Raw genomic sequence first — 17803 nt, 5'->3', positions numbered from 1 at the left:
AACCTGGAGTAAACCAAGAAACCATCTGTTGTGGTAACATGGAGTAAACCAAGAAACCATCTGCTGTGGTAACATGGAGTAAACCAAAGAGCCATCAGCTGTGGTAACCTGGAGTAAACCAAGGCACCATCTGCTGTGGTAACCTGGAGTAAACATAAGAATCAACTGATGTGGTAACCTGGAGTAAACCAAGGAACCATCTGCTGTGGTAACCTAGAGTAAACCAAGGAACCATCTGCTGTGCTAACATAAAATAAACCAAGAAACCATCTGCTGTGGAAGCCTTGAGTAAACCAAGCAACCATCTGTTGTGGTAACATGGAGTAAACCAAGCAACCATCTGTTGTGGTAACATGGAGTAAACCAAGGAACCATCTGCTGTGGTAACATGGAGTAAACCAAGAAAACATCAGCTGGGGTAACCTAGAGTAAACCAAGAAACCATCAGCTGTGGTAACCTGGAGTAAACCAAAGAGCCATCAGCTGTGGTAACCTGGAGTAAACCAAAGAGCCATCAGCTGTGGTAACCTGGAGTAAACCAAGGCACCATCTGCTGTGGTAACCTGGAGTAAACATAAGAACCAACTGCTGTGGTAACCTGGAGTAAACCAAGGCACCATCTGCTGTGGTAACCTAGAGTAAACATAAGAACCATCAGTTGTGGTAACCTAGAGTAAACCAAGAAACCATCTGCTGTGCTAACATAAAATAAACCAAGAAACCATCTGCCGTGGAAGCCTTGAGTAAACCAAGCAACCATCTGTTGTGGTAACATGGAGTAAACCAAGCAACCATCTGTTGTGGTAACATGGAGTAAACCAAGAAACCATCTGCTGTGGTAACATGGAGTAAACCAAGAAACCATCTGCTGTGGTAACATGGAGTAAACCAAGAAACCATCTGCTGTGGTAACATGGAGTAAACCAATAAACCATCTGCTGTGGTAACATGGAGTAAACCAATAAACCATCTGCTGTGCTAACATGGAGTAAACCAATAAACCACCTGCTGTGGTAACATGGAGTAAACCAATAAACCATCTGCTGTGGTAACATGGAGTAAACCAAGAAACCATCAGCTGTGGTAACATGGAGTAAACCAATAAACCATCTGCTGTGGTAACATGGAGTAAACCAATAAACCATCTGCTGTGGTAACCTGGAGTAATTATTTTTATTCTTTGAAATGCAACCATAAAAAAATACACTGCACAAAATGCAAGACCTTCACCAGCTTAACTAACACTACACATGTGAGTTGAAACACATATTTCTTTTGGCCAAAAAACCTACCTTGAGCTACAGGCATAATCCTACAGGCTGAGATGGGGCCTCGTCGAGCAAACTGTCCAAGGCTCATCTCCATGTACAGTAAAGGCACTCCCAGGAAGCATGATACAATTATATACACAAAGTAGAAAGCCCCTGAAATACAAGAAAGGAACGTTTCAGTCAAATCAATTAATGAAATAATTTATTATTTATACGATTCACCTAATGAATTACATCATGAGTGAGTGAGTGAGTTGGGTTTAACGCCGCTTTTAACATTATTCCAGTTATATCACGGCGTGTCAGCTTAATGTGGGAGGAAAGCCCGAAGTGATGCAGGTCTAAGACGTTTACCACTTGGGCATTGGTATGGTGCTGACAAACCTAGAAACATAATCGGGGCAAACCGGGATTCGAACACACAATCATAGGTTTCAGGTGTGCCCAAGGGATGCAACTCTGCACAGCCAATCGCGGCGCCTTAGACGACTGGGCCCCCTGTGCCCCCCCAAATTACATCATGAAGTGATATCATTTAATCTAGAGCCTCTGTTGACAGTTTCTGAAGTGTTGTGTTACTCTGTCCCTACATCCTGTGGGCATTGAAGCTAGTTCATCAACAAGACATGCTCACACTTTAATTAAAGAGGAACTAGACTCAGGCTAACAGTACTAGCTAGTTTGATTTAAGACTTGACACAAGTTATTATTACAATGTCCAGACATAGGCCCAAAGAGTGAGTAAGTGAGTGAGTATGGTTTTTACACCGCTTTAGCAATATTCCAGCAACATCACGGCGGGGGACACCAGAAATCGGCTTCACACATTGTACCCATGTCGGGATTCGAACCCAGGTCTTTGGCGTGACAAGTGAACGCTTTAACCACTAGGCTACCCGACGGTCCCTAGGCCCTTAAAGACTCTATATCATGGAGCATAGTCTCCCTACAACCACAACCACCCATCTCGCTTTTAGACAGGTTAATGTAGAACTAAAGTGAACTAAATTCCAAATTGTACTTTGGTGAGAGTCAAATGCAAATGTATATTGCTGAAAGCCAAGGAAACAAAATAGGGGAATCAGGAATTCAAGTGCATGATCAAGACAGACAACTTTGCACAGCAAGTATTGGCAAGTATAAACCAGACAAATCTTAGGACAAACCTCTACATTGTAAACAATGCATGAGATCACTGGCCACTGACAAACCTACCCTTCCCCACTTACCTCTTGCCTGGCAGTTAGGTGACTGAGTGTGTCTTAATGCCACTTTTAATAGTATTCCTGTTATTGCACGGCATGTCAGCCTAATGTGGAAGGAAAGCCCAAAGTGATGTCGGACTCAGACGTTTAATTCCACTTTGAAAAACCCCGACAAACACACAGGTATGGTGCTGACAAACCTAGAAACATAATCAGGGTGAATAGGGATTCTACCATGAATTTGGAATTTACTTGATTCTGATGAAATCACAATAAACCCCCTCTGATTGAAACAGCTTGTTTGACGGCTGTGTCATCGCGGAAGCTAGTATTCATAGAATAGTACTATTTTCAGTCATTGTCGGTAGGCATTTTTAAATAATTATATCTACAATTACAGGTTACAAAATGCACAGATGCGGTTACTACAATATTCAAAGGATATGTGGCAATACATTTCGTGCAGAAAAACACTACAGAAATCAACAAAGGGAATGAATTTACATTTTGGAGATTGGAATCTTGGCGCTTTTCTATATACGACTGTGATGTCATATCTTTTGCGTCACAATGAGCAATATGACGTCATAATGGTGACGTGCGATGTGGAGCGAAAGCCTTGCAAAGATTGCTTTGTTTTCTTTAGGGATGCCCGCCTCATGTTAGCTTACCAAGTTGCTGTCCTTATATGCTTTCAATGCCTTGTCATATGTTCGAGTGAAGTATTACGGTGTAAACAAACTGCTTGAGTATATACAGCGCCATATTTTGTTCGGTGATTCCGTAATTCAGATCAATAACCCACTCAAAACACTGAAGTTAACCGTGCCGCTTCACTCAGTATATTTGCTAACACCAAAGAGTTCGCGTTTTATTTAGTCATGGTAGAATAGAGATAAACATACTGTGTTTTCAATGTAGAACGAGGTTACCTGTAGATTTAACTGCGCTAAATTTAACATTTGAAACTTCACGCTGCGCGTTCCGTCCCAAATTTAATTTAACGGGGTTAAATCTACAGGTAACCTAGCTCTACATTGAAAACACAGTATGTTTATCTCCTAATTCAAACCCACAGTCATAGGGTTTGGGCAGGCCCAGAGGATGCACCTCTGCATAGCGAATTGTAACAGCTTAGATGACTCTGCCACCCATCCCGACCTGGCAATGGGAAGGTAGAGTAATGAATGACACTCACCACCCCCATGTTTTGCTGTCATGGCGGGGAACTGGAGCAGGTTGGGAATCCCCACCACGAAACTGCTGCAGACGAGGAGGTACTCGATCTTCTTGTCCCATTTCCCCTTGGCCTCCTCTTCCTGTTCCCTCTCCTGAGGGTCAAGGTCAGTGTCTGACTGGGGCAGGTTGGATGTGCTGTCAAAGTTGTCGTCCCGCATCAGGATCTGATTGGAGCCTTGTAGATCGGACTCATGGGTCTGTGCTGTTGCTGTTGTTGACAGAGTCTGGAAAATAAGGAAAAACCATGACAGATCTCCATTGCAACAACCGTGACAGATCTCTACTGCAACAACCATGACACACCTTTATTGTGGCAACCATAATGGACCTCTATTAAACCATTGCAGACCTCTGTTGTAACAGCCATGAGAGACCTCTATTACAACAACCATGACAGACCTCTGTTGCAACAACCATGACATATCTCCATTGCAACAACCATGACATACCTCTGTTACAACAACCATGACATATCTCTACTGCAACAACCATGACAGATCTCTACAGCGACAACCATGACACACCTTTATTGCAGCAACCATAATGGACCTCTATTAAACTAATGCAGACCTCTGTTGTAACAGCCATGAGAGACCTCTGTTACACCAACCATGCCATACCTCTGTTACACTAACCATGACAGATCTCCACTGCAACAACCATGACAGACCTCCACTGCAACAACCATGACAGACCTCGATTGCAACAAGTAAACAAAGATACACAATGACACAACTCATTAAAGCGTTCCTCACATCGACAGAGTAATCAAAGGTAAACAATGACACAACTCATTAAAGAGTTACTCGTAACCTTTGATGACAGAGTCTGGAAAACAATGTAAACAATGACACTCATAATACAGTGGCCCATAACCTTTAATGACAGACTCTGGAAGGTTAAACCGAGACAGAACTGTCATGGAAGTGCACAACATTTACAGACCTCTAATGTAAGCTTGTGTGACTCATAACTGCTAAAACCATTCCAACATAATTCCAAAGTTGCCTCAGAGAGAAAGGTATCAGGTGGCCGGCCAGGTTTGAGTTTCAGATGAAGAGGGAGGCAATGACCCATTGAACTATCAATACACTGCAATTGTCCACAGGCTGATGGCTATGCATCAATAACAAGTGGGGACATCAATAGTAGACACCATACTACTGTAATTGTGAAAATGCCCTGACCATACAGCTTAGAGACAAACTGGAATATCCGTAACTGAAGCAGGGAGGTATTGATGATGGTGAATCAAAGTCCCTCCTTCACTTACATATAATGGACACTTGATTATAGAATCCCACGAACCTTCTGACCCCGAGGAAGAAAATTGTCTTGTGATCAAATAGGTTAACGAACACTGTGACCAGTTGACAAGTAAGCTAGCGAGACTGTCGTGTGAGATGCACCCATGCCCTGATGATGATTTTGTCAAATTGCATTGCCTACGAATCGACTATAGCTGGTGCCGGAAATTTGACTTCTCACAAGGAGTCTTCATGTAGGCTTGATGCACTGGCAATAGAGCTCCCTCCTGAGACATTCTCATGAAGATGTTAAACACCAATATTTGCATGAGAGGCACAAGAAGACCATGTCTAGCCTTCTAAATATTTTGGTTTGCAGATACCCTACTTAAGAACATGGAAGGATGGATGATTAGGTAGATAGGTGGGCGTTAAGTTGGGTGGGGAATGGGTGGATGCAGGATAAGGGAACTGGGCAGGTAGGTAGGTAGGTAGGTAGGTAGGTAGGTAGGTAGGTAGGTAGGTAGGTAGGTAGGTAGGTAGGTAGGTAGGTGGGTAGCTCTAGAAAGGTTGGTAGGTAGGCAGGTGGGATTGTGGATGGAAGAGTAGGTAGGTAATTTTATAGGTAGGTGATCATTGATTAATTATAGAATTTTGTCAATAGTCAAGCTGTTATTAATAAATTAATAAAGAATTACCTCAGTTCTCAAAGACAATCAAGCCAGACACTTTTTGTGGTTATTTTCATTTTGTCCTATTCGAAATGCATCATCACAAAAAAGTATGTGATGAAAAAATGACTAGTCATATATTTATCATTTGTCTGTCACAATGATCAAACAACCATTCTTGTCATGTGGGATTTATTGTAGTCTCAGATGTTATCAATCCGATAGTAATTAAGGAAATATTACCAACGGAGAAAGTATTAGTCGCAGGAATTGGCTGTGAAGTTTGTTGGATAATCAGCAACCATAGCTCCAGGTGCCGAAGTGTCTGGACTTCAAGTGTAAGGGATAACCCACTCTACCACAGGGGACCTCGGTATTACTAATCTTTTCATATTTGTATCATTCCATTCATGGACCCGTGAAGATCCGTGGTAGAATAGGTCTTCAGCAACCAATGTCTTGCTGACCCATGAAGATCTGTGGCGTCGAATAGGTCTTCAGCAACACAAGCTTGCCAACCAGTGAAGATCTGGGGTCGAATAGGTCTTCAGCAACTCAAGCTTGCCGACCCGTGAAGATCCGGGGTAGAATAGGTCTTCAGCAACCCATGCTTGCCGACCCTTGAAGATCCAGGGTAGCATAGGTCTTCAGCAACCCATGCCTGCTGTAAAAGGCGACTATGCTTGTTGTAAGAGGCGACTAACAGGATCGGATGGTCAGGCTCACTGACTTGGTTGATGCATGTCATCATATCCCAATTGCGTGGATCAATGCTCATGATGTCAATCACTGGATTGTCTGGTCCTGATTATTAACAGACAGCCTTCATATAGCTGGAATAATGCTGAGTGGGGTGTTAAACAACAAACAAACGAACAAACAAACATTCCATTTATGTCACTGCAACACCCAAACGTTTCTTGTCTTCATAATGCGAATCCCTTCTAATTGTCTTCACTACTCAAGTTAACTATACAGGTTGAAAGTACTGTCGTCACAGCTGTTCAATAATTATCTGTACCCTTGTGTACTTTGCAATTCTCCAACTAGGTTTGAAATATGTGTAACTGTTCTAAAGGTGCCCGGAATCAGATAAACTCTATGTGCAACCCAAAGTCAGTACAACCATAGACTGCTTAATGAAGTTTCACAGAGGACATATTTCAAACATAGATCTGCATTTCTTAAAACACTTACTCTAAACCCTGCATAATGTTTTGTCTATCTTGGCTTGACCTGGGGTGGTGTGTCTTCACTGATTTTCAGTGATCCATTCATATACTTGTCACTCCATTTTGCCTTTTACACCCTTTTTGGCAGATAACTGACATTTTATATTTAATGTGGCAAATACATAGATGCTGTAATTCCCTCACCAAAAGATTTGGTTTGATCACATTATTCACTCTGGGAAAGTGACTAGAATATCCTCGTATTTTAAATTTGCTTGAAACTATCCATCTGATAAATAGCAATTTTCACTTCAGCAATACTGCAGTTTAGCACCATCAGTACTGTGAATCGAGGACAGATCATCTATTAAATATTAGGGTTGTAGACCCTAAGGTCACTGGTTCAATACACACAATTGTAGGAGATGAAGAAAAAATATTCACAACATTTTTTTCAGATATCCACCACGTCCCGAAAACAAATTTGTTATTAATCTTAAGAAAAAGTAGTTTTTCCAGCATTTCATGAAAATACTCACCAAGGGAATCAATGGTTTGCCAAAGGCATTGACATCCACTACCACAATCCATTCAAACTGATTGTAAGCACAATTCCTTCAGGCATGGAATAACAAATAGCACTTTTCAATAAATCTTTTTACAATTTAACAAACATGCAGGCACTCCATCAAAACTTTATCCACCCTACCCTGTTTACAGCACTCCTTTCAAGAATGATTTTTTTCCCACTGGTCAATGACTTTCATGTTTTTGCAAATACATAAACAGCTACTTCATCAAGACACTGGTCCAACCCAACAGAGTTCTGACAACACTGCTTCAAGAATGGCAACGTAAACAATGTTTTTCCCCAGTCAATGATCGGGTAGCAACTGGGAAGTTTCCACCACCATAACTACAGTCATAAACATCTTGATCCAGCGCCATTGATGCCATCAATATCATAATCACATCATTAATGGAGTCTATTGTTGGGGAACAAAGGCGTTCTTCACTCAGGAATGTTTCCAACAAATGATGCCTATTCTCCTCTATGGTTCAGTGTTCTTGAAGCACTTGCCAATGACAGGAATCAATCGCCAGCTCTCGGCTTCTGATTGAGCTGTCATAGTATACACCCGATAAGAAGTAGTGATTGGAGGTTTCTGGGAAGTTTTCAAGTGAAATCTGTTTGTTCAATAGCCACTAACTTGCTAAAGCTTTAGTTTTCGCTTCAGTAATATACACAGCAACCAGCCATTCAAGAGAATTAAAAAACAAATCCTACTCTTAAATGTGAGAGTCATTGGTGACAATAGGAAGTTCCTGGTGGTGATGCGCTGACACCGGCACTGACAATGCTGACAATGATGGATTGAGTGGTTGACTGATTTATTGAAAGTGTTTCTTTACCACACTGAAAAGCCATTGTTAACATCTGATCCAGACCTTCTGACAATGATGAGCTACTGACCCATTCCATTCCCTGACTAATTAAAGCTCTTGAGTAATAAACATGTAACCTTAAAGCAACCAAGCTCTGTAGCTCACCTGGAATATTCTTGAATACTTGCAGTATTTGGTCAAAAAGGTCAATTCAAGGATAAACAAGAGTGAGTGAGTGAGTGAGTGAGTGAGTGAGTTGGGCTTCCAGCTTTGAACAGTATTCCAGTTATATCGCAGCATGTGAGCTGAGCGTATGAGGTAAGACCGAAGTGATGCAGGTCTCAGACCTTTACTACTTTGGTGAAACCTGTGAGTATGAGTATGGTGCTGACAAACCTAGAAACATAATCGGAGTTAACCGTAAATCAAAACCGTGATCATCGGCTTCTGGCGTGCCCAAAGGACTCAACTCTGCACAGCGAATTGCCTCAGACAACTGGGGTTCCCATGCCCCTGATAAACAAGAATATGTAACAAAGCAATGCTATAAGTTGTAGCAGGAGTACACGGGGTACATGGGGTTTTGTGCGTCCCAAGTTAGGTTTTATACCACAAGCGGGAGGCTTTATATGTCCTGCATTAGGTTTTATACATAAACCTAACACGGGACACATAAAACCCCATGTACCCCGAATGATCCTGCAACAACGAATTTATCTTACCAACATGTTTTAATGTGACATTTTAAAAGAATAAACGCAAATTCAAAATTGATAGAAAACTGCTGTTCGATTGACTTGAGGTTAACTTGTGCTATGTCACGTGATTTCCACTGACTCGGAAAAAGTGTGCAGCTTTTTGCTTTGAAGTTGAGTGTAAGGGATTTATTCTGCTTCTCAGAAAACCACGTGCAGCTTGACTTGCTTGTGGCGGGGTATAAGAGATTTATTCCCCCGCTGATAAATTTATTACCCTCCAAGGCAGGTCACACAGTATTTTATCAAGATCACTTGGACCAATCAGATCTCAACATTCTGACATGGAGGTATTATAATAGTTTTTACACAACATGCATCCTAAATGTGTGTACATAGAATTATACATTCATACAGAGACCTCTCAACTTTATTTAGGTGGGCTCAAAGAAAGCAGGATGACTGGGGGACCAGTTCTTGCTTGGAATACATATAACTGTAAATATGCCGGAATAATGTAAATTTTGCCTGTCTCCTTACATGGTTCTCGCAGTGAGATCTTCTGAGTACGCTGAGATGTGTAGAGGCAAGGATTACTGGTTTATTGATGGTGGACAAATTATTGCTGATCCGGGGTAATGAAGTCAATGAAACTCAGTGTGCTTCCTGAATACTTTCCTGGATCTCAGAAAATGTGAAAAGGAACCCTGAAGTGCCCAATACAACAGATGGGTTGCCAAGTGTAATTTCATCATTCAGCAAGCAATTAATTCTAATATTATACCTGAGATTGTTGAAATGGACTAAATCTGTAAATTCTTAGTGTAGAAGAAATAGCTGACAAAATATTGATATTACAGTACGTTTAGCATTGGAAATAGAGATCCTACAAAAAGAAGATAAATTTACCATATCCCTGCCAGAATGAGGTGATAATAGAATTATTTGCCCAATATGAATAAATATTTCAAATATTTTGAACATCATGATCCTAGATTGTATTATAATGGCTATTGGTACTAAACATCTTGCATAATGTCTCACTTGACACACAGACACTAGACTGAGAGTAGTGAAAAACTGGAAGAACTACTTGTTTTTCCCAAAATCTTACATAAATTGTTCCATTTACCACTAATCCAAAATGGGCTGGTGACTATTTGGAGTTCAATCATAGTGTCTATGCCTGTGGTCATATCAATTATTTATATAATTTAATACAAATTCTGTTTGTAAGGAACTATTTCAATCTCTGAAACTAAGAATAAAATTTTGTAAGTCTTCTTTTCTCAGTAAACTTCAGATGGCATTTTCTTTCATTTTTGACAAACTGACCTGAACCTGAAGATAGGCATGTAACTTAGAAGTACAAGGGCCATGGAGGCCAACCAGTCAGCCACACAGGTTGGGACACAACGACACAGCGCTACAAGCCGCCACACAAATTCTCCATCACAAACGTATTTGTCGGATAGTATGACAAGCATGGGACCCTGCAGACCCTAAATCTGCCCAGGAATCCCCAAGTGGGTAATTTCACAGAGACAATGTCTAAGTTTAAAGCAAATCATTAATTACATTGTATAGAAAAATGGCCATGGAAAGTGGACCATTGTCCCACATTACCACCCAATAGTTTCACTTAGGGTAAAAAATGTCATATTTTGGGATTTGATTTCTCAAATAAAAGTTTAATATGATTTACAATTTTATTAAGTGAATGTTTCTGAAAAAGCTTCAGACAGTCCATGTCCAGGGTTACAGAATAAATCCCAATACAACACACTATCTGAAATCACGATTATTTTTCATAGACACATAGCTCTGAACACCAAAGCTTTAGGCCACATCTTACCCCAACTGATTTGGATATGGCTTCAAACTTAATTAAAAATGTCAGGCCAGAAATGGAAGGAAAATGGTTTGGGGCTGCAATCTATACTCAATATCATTTGACCTTATTTGGCTTTTAAAACATTAAGTTTTATTTGATCCAAAACATGGCATTATTTTGAAATTGGAGATTTGTGCATCATTCATAGTTAAAGTCTGTAGAATTGATCACTTGAATGTCAATCTGTAAATAATCGAATTAACATCAGACAATTCAGTGATTGACATTATAAGCTACACAATCTATCTACACAATTGGGATACGATGACATGCATCAACCAAATCAGCAAGCTTGACTACCTGATCCTGTCGGTCGTTTCTCACGACAAGCATGGGTGGCTGAAGACTAATTCTAACCTGGACCTTCACAGATCCTCTATCTTAAACAGCATGATAAATATATCTAAATAATCAGTACCATCTGCAATCATCCAGTGAGACACAGAGCTCAACAAAGTCCATATTATTCCCTGATTGGTCCAAGACCAAAATGATGACATTGCAATCAGCATTAATAGACAGATGTGTTTGCCTAGCATCAGTTTCATTGTGATAGATGTGCTAGGATTTACCACAGCTACTGCCAAACAAACTCCATTGTCTTGTGCTCAGTGCCATCATGTGGTATTTAGGTATTCCCTAGGTGGTGAATACGGCTGATAAATCCCCATTAATGACACTTTCTCTCCCTAAATTGGTTATGCAAGACAGTTGATGAATGGAAGCAAAGCACAGACCACTCTGCCTCGGAGTAACCAATGTCTTGCTGTGGAATCCTGTTTACCAGCTTTGTAACAGCCTTGGTCCTGTTCGTGTCTGGAAGACTTCCAAACATTTGTGCGAGTGAGTGAATGTTGTTTTCTGCTGCAGTCATCAATATTACTGCCTTAACATGACAGCCTGTAAATAATTGAATCTGGACCAGGCAAATAAAAAGATATATAAAAAGACACAATTTCAATCTCATTAAAATCAGACCTTAGTTCTCGCTACCGCTAAACAAAGATCTGAAGACATCCCATTAGGGGTCACGTCAGACCGACCTTTCATCCGACCAATCAGTGCGTCACTTACCAGATTATGAAAGTGCAATCATGCAATCTTGAAAACTTTAACATGAACGATAGTTACAGGTTTAACAACTGAATCCTTACAATCTAGACCACCTATTAGCCATTCCAGAATGTTTTTTTGTTCAGGTTTCAAATTTGTAATCGAGAATTTGTCAAAATATGCTTCGAATCGTAGTCGCCAATTTGAAATTTGTGCCATAAAGCACGAGAAAGCTGCCTTCTGATTGGTCATTCCAATGGTCGGTCAAAGTTCGTGCAAGGTCGGTCTGATGTGACCCGTAATGGAATGTTCTCAGATCATTGTTTAGCGGAAACGAGAACAAAGATCTGATTTTAATGAGATTGACACAATTTATGGATAACATCTTCTTTAATTTCTGTAAAGGCGACATTTTGGTACAGATCATTATACCGTTGTCAAGCAAGACTGTCCTTTCTTCTGTCAACTTCTAAGTAATGCGTTTCAAACAATTCAAACAGATATAGAGTGAAGGTGAATTTTTATTACACTTTAAATTTTCTCTCAGGTATTTAAAAAAAAATTCGAATGCTTATCAGTATAGCTAGCTAGACTTTAATTTTTATTATCTCGACTGTTTTTGATTGGATCACATGCAGATATTTCGCAGCCATGGTGCAGGACTCATTTTGTCGTTCTCATCCTAACAGGGACTTACCGGGTCTATCGTTAGTCATTCGTACTCTTGGTAATTAACACACATTGACAAGGTGACCACTGTACCAACAGCCAAAACAATACAAAACATGTTTATGTCTTATACATATTATAGATTGTTATTTACTTTTTTGTTAGTGAAGAAAATCTGACATGTGCCGTCCCGACATTGATAATATTTCTGATCGCAGCATAAATATCACCTCCATCTTTCAAGGTTCAGTTTATTTTGGTTCAATCATTCCAATATCCATACTCTTTTGTGTCCAATGGGACTGGCAGTGGATATTATTTGGGTCCACCGGACTGGCAGTGGATATGACTTGTGTCCAATGGTACTGGCAGTGGATATTATTTGTGTACACCGGAGTGGCGGTGGATATTATTTGTGTCCAATGGGACTGGCAGTGGATATTATTTGTGTCCAATGGGACTGGCAGTGGATATCATTTGTGTCCACCGGACTGGCAGTGGATATGACTTGTGTCCAATGGGACTGGCAGTGGGTATTATTTGTGTCCAATGGGACTGATGGTGGATATTATTTGTGTCCAATGGGACTGGTGGTGTATATTATTTGTGTCCAATGGGACTGACAGTGGATATTACTTGTGTCCAATGGGACTGATGGTGGATATTATTTGTGTCCAATGGGACTGGTAGTGGATATTATTTGTGTCCAATGGGACTGACAGTGGATATTATTTGTGTCCAATGGGACTGGCAGTGGATATTATTTGTGTCCAATGGGACTGACAGTGGATATTATTTGTGTCCAATGGGACTGACGGTGGATATTACTTGTGTCCAATGGGACTGGCAGTGGATATTATTTGTGTCCAATGGGACTGGCAGTGGATATTATTTTTTTGTCCAATGGGACTGGCAGTGGATATTATTTGTGTACACCGGAGTGGCGGTGGATATTATTTGTGTCCAATGGGACTGGCAGTGGATATTATTTGTGTCCAATGGGACTGGCAGTGGATATCATTTGTGTCCACCGGACTGGCAGTGGATATGACTTGTGTCCAATGGGACTGGCAGTGGGTATTATTTGTGTCCAATGGGACTGATGGTGGATATTATTTGTGTCCAATGGGACTGGTGGTGTATATTATTTGTGTCCAATGGGACTGACAGTGGATATTACTTGTGTCCAATGGGACTGATGGTGGATATTATTTGTGTCCAATGGGACTGGTAGTGGATATTATTTGTGTCCAATGGGACTGACAGTGGATATTATTTGTGTCCAATGGGACTGGCAGTGGATATTATTTGTGTCCAATGGGACTGACAGTGGATATTATTTGTGTCCAATGGGACTGACGGTGGATATTACTTGTGTCCAATGGGACTGGCAGTGGATATTATTTGTGTCCAATGGGACTGGCAGTGGATATTATTTTTTTGTCCAATGGGACTGGCAGTGGATATTATTTGTGTCCAATGGGACTGGCAGTGGATATTATTTGTGTCCAATGGGACTGGCGATGGATATTATTGGCGTCCATTCTTAATTTTTATGCTTACATTTTGCAATATTTTGCCTCCTGTAAAACCCTGTTTCAGTTGACTTTCATAACAAGCATAAACTAAAAAAATCCCCAGTGAGTCAACTTTATAATACGTTCAGGACTAAAAGTATCAGGAGCATAACAAAGTGTTCAACTCTTCCCTCTAGGATACTTATGATACAACAGACAGGTTTAAACATAAACCATCTGCAGACTACATGAAATTACCTTCCCTATAGAGAAAGATCCATTATCTTACTTTTCAGAGCTGACCTCATAGTGCCATATGTTGACTTATAATGACTACCGTCAGTCATAAAGATGCCAAAATTCGACAACAGCATAAATATAAAACGCACTCATTCTCGAACATCAGGAATATCAGTGTGGGAGTCAAGTACATACACACTTGTGAACACAAAAACACAACACACTAAGAGGTTGTTTTTAGCCTCCTATAAAGAGTGAAATAGTGTTTTTTAGCAAGCAGAACGAAGAGTTGTGTGTGAACATTAGGTAAATATAGCAGATGTTGCAGTGTGAGTCGTCAAACAAGGGAGTGAAGTAGATCGCCATCTGTGTGGAATCTCTACTAGTACTTGGCTACTCTGGTAAGTAGCTAAAGTTAATTGGGACATTCAGTAAAGCATGAAATAGAAGGTGTTAACTGCTTAGGCAACGCATTTTTAGTTTACAGGTTTGACCACCTGGCACAGAAAGGGTGTATCAGGAAATAAAATAAATTAATTAAAATGTGTTTTTTTTGTCCAACCGTTCATTCTTGAATGAACAAGGATCCATGCCATTGTGGCACATAATTAAAGGAGTCACAGAACCTGGCCAATATTAGTGAGCGCTATGAGGTGGCCCAGTGGTTAAGGTGTTCATTTGTGACACTGAATGCCTGGGTTTGATCCTCCACATGGGCACATATGTGACGTCCATTTATGGTGTTCCCAAGTCGCTGGAATATTCCTAAAATTGCCAAAACACATACTCACTCACTCCTATGACAAGGGACATATTGAGTTTCCTTCCAGTGGAAAAACACTCTTCAAATGCACTGACTCATCCAATTATTCAATTATTGTGCTGAGGATGGAAAACAAAGAAGTTTCCAAAAAGAAAAAGACACTTTACATTTGTGTTTTCTCAACTGATCACGCATCGTATTACACATTACATGTTTACCTGGAGTCGGATTACTGGTTACGTCAGAACTGACTGAAAGCACCTGCCCAACCACAGACTGAGTTGGACAATCTGTGTGTGTGCGTTTATACTGTCACAACAAACAAGGGCCCAAACAACACTAATTCCTTTCATCCTTGGCTGTAACTAAGCTATATTAGTAGCTATTTTGGCAAACTATAAAAAAATATTCAGACAGGTAAATCTGCAGCAGATCAAGCTTGTGTCTCAGGTGTGTATTTTATAGAACCCTGAATATTTCATATTCTGTTTTACATCATCATAGTTGCGGATGTGGGAGTTCACTCCCATAATAAAAATGCCAAATTCAGAAAGTTGGCATCTGTGTATGAAAACTGATGATGTATTGCTACCACACAACAAACAGGAGACAGAATTCATGTGCAGCCTCTACCATACCTGCATGTTTACAATATCTCAATATCTGGTCCAGACATGATTATTTACAGACGGCCACCATTTAGCCAAAATATTGCTGAGAACGGCATTAAACAAGAAACAAAACAATATGTCTAAGGTTGATCAACAATATGGGTAACATGTACAGATCTGGACAGTTTGGTTTCTCGAAAAAAATGTTGTCTCAAAATAAAGTCTATGGTTCCAAATCAATCAATTGAATTTCTTTGTCCAGTTCAGATACTGTGACAGATAATAAAGTCATAGAAAACAAGTTGTCATGTCAGTAGCATCTCTATAGCTATTAGCATGTTGGACAAAAATAACCGACTCCCTGAATGGAAAGTAATGCTGGTGTTAGAAATTGGCTCTAGTCCTATAATCCTTGCCAAACTGGCTCATACGTTATCATTATCATGATTACTGGACTAAAAATGTTAATTTCAATAGTTGGATGCAAAGTAAGATTTTGTAGTCTGCGTCAATGTATTTTAAAGCTGGCAAAACATAGCATAAAGGAAATTTGACCTAATCTTCTACTCTAATATAAATACAGAGAGGACAGTTCTCACAGTGTGGAGACCTATACCAACAGCACTCTGCTGTATTATATTGACTGAAGAATACAGCCACAAGGTTCTGTAGCTCACCCTTTATTGGGGAGAAATAAAGGCAGCGTCATCATGTTCAAAGTTGGATTGGAATTCTGTGAGCAAGTTTAAGAGACACCATCGTGTGGATCGTTCAGTGAGATTGTAATTACATTGACAAGACAAAGTTTGATAAGTCAATCTATTTTCAACTACATGAGCAGATCTACATGATGCTGCCAGCAGACATGCTGGGACTAGCTCAATCACTCGCACCCTGTATTTATCCCCATTGGTTTGATACAAAATAGTTCACAATAGAGACATATCATAGATAAGATGTCGAAAATGCTTTAACAATAGAAAAACATTGGTACATGAATGTGAAAAGTCTCAGCTTGATCAAAATTAAAAATATACAAAAAAGACATAGCATATGTGATACTCCTTACCAAACACTTGTTGCATATCAAAGTTTTTAATCTTACACACAGAGAAGCCTGAGTAATGTTCTAAAATTATTTTCAATATGACTATCATGGTGTGGTGAATAGACCATCTGCCTGGGGTGTGGAAGGTGGGTGGTTTGATCTCATGGCCACGCCACACAAAGTGATACCAGTTATTACCCCACCCAGTGGTTAGCTTTTAGGGAACAAAAAAAGGACTCCTCGGACCCGAGTCAGTATACAGTAAACTACGTTTATAACAAACACGCCTAAAATGAACTGACGGATATAACAAACTTTCTTGATCCTGTTCATTTGCTGTATATATGTTGTATATATCCTTGTAACGAACTACGGATATATATAAGGAATTATAACTGGTGGTCCCTTTGAGTCCATTATAACCGTAGTTCACTGTACTACCAGACTGTGACAAACTGGCAGTGTGTTGTTTAAATAATATTTCGCTAAGACTATGAACAGCAAAGCACACCACCTGGTGACTTGATTGGTTTGAAGACAGATATCCATGCCTGATATTCACATTTTCCACTCCGGTAGAGGCTTGGAACCTACATAATGGCATTCTTTGAACAATTTTGTTTCCATAAATAGAACGAAATACGAAAAGGATCAAATTAGAATTGGAACCAATGTGTGTGCACAGTTCTGTACACATCTTAAAGTTACAAAACAAACAATAATTTAACTATTCCCACACAAATGCCAAGTTTGTGCTGGAAGTTGGATGCTGATAGTTTCTGAATGTCCTACCAGCTCGTAACGACCAATTTCAATTAACATTGCTGACAATAAATGCTGTCAATTACAATATCAATGACCACCTCAATGGTCTAGTGGATAGAACACAGGACCACTGGTTCAATCATACCAAAAGCCGTGAAAAAATGGTACTTGTTGTTAACCTGCCTGGCACTTGGCATTAAGGGGATAAAACAAGGAGTGGTTGGCTTGGAGTCAGAATACTGTCTCACTGGGAGGTATCTCAGTAGACTAGCACAATAAAACCAGTATAAGTCTGGTGCAACAACACACAAGTACATGCACGTCACTATATAAGTTCAATAATCTTTAAAGCAATAT

General features: G+C 40.0%; 1 protein-coding gene across 1 annotated transcript in view; it reads right to left on the bottom strand.

The window, feature by feature from the left end:
- Positions 1–17803, bottom strand: part of LOC139449933 (uncharacterized) — a 238979-nt gene that overhangs the window by 144969 nt on the left and 76207 nt on the right. Inside the window, exons 2-3 of the mRNA XM_071231546.1 lie at positions 3675–3939; positions 1293–1424 (exon numbers count right to left, since the gene is read on the bottom strand). Coding sequence (XP_071087647.1) covers positions 1293–1424; positions 3675–3939 — 397 coding nt within the window. The remainder of the gene's footprint in view (positions 1–1292; positions 1425–3674; positions 3940–17803) is intronic.

This window comes from Haliotis cracherodii, unplaced genomic scaffold, assembly GCF_022045235.1.
Source record: "Haliotis cracherodii isolate W230 unplaced genomic scaffold, xgHalCrac1.p SCAF_8, whole genome shotgun sequence".
Taxonomy (NCBI): domain Eukaryota; kingdom Metazoa; phylum Mollusca; class Gastropoda; order Lepetellida; family Haliotidae; genus Haliotis; species Haliotis cracherodii.
The sequence above is the reverse complement of the archived record's forward strand: the minus strand, read 5'-3'. Positions and strand labels throughout refer to the sequence as shown.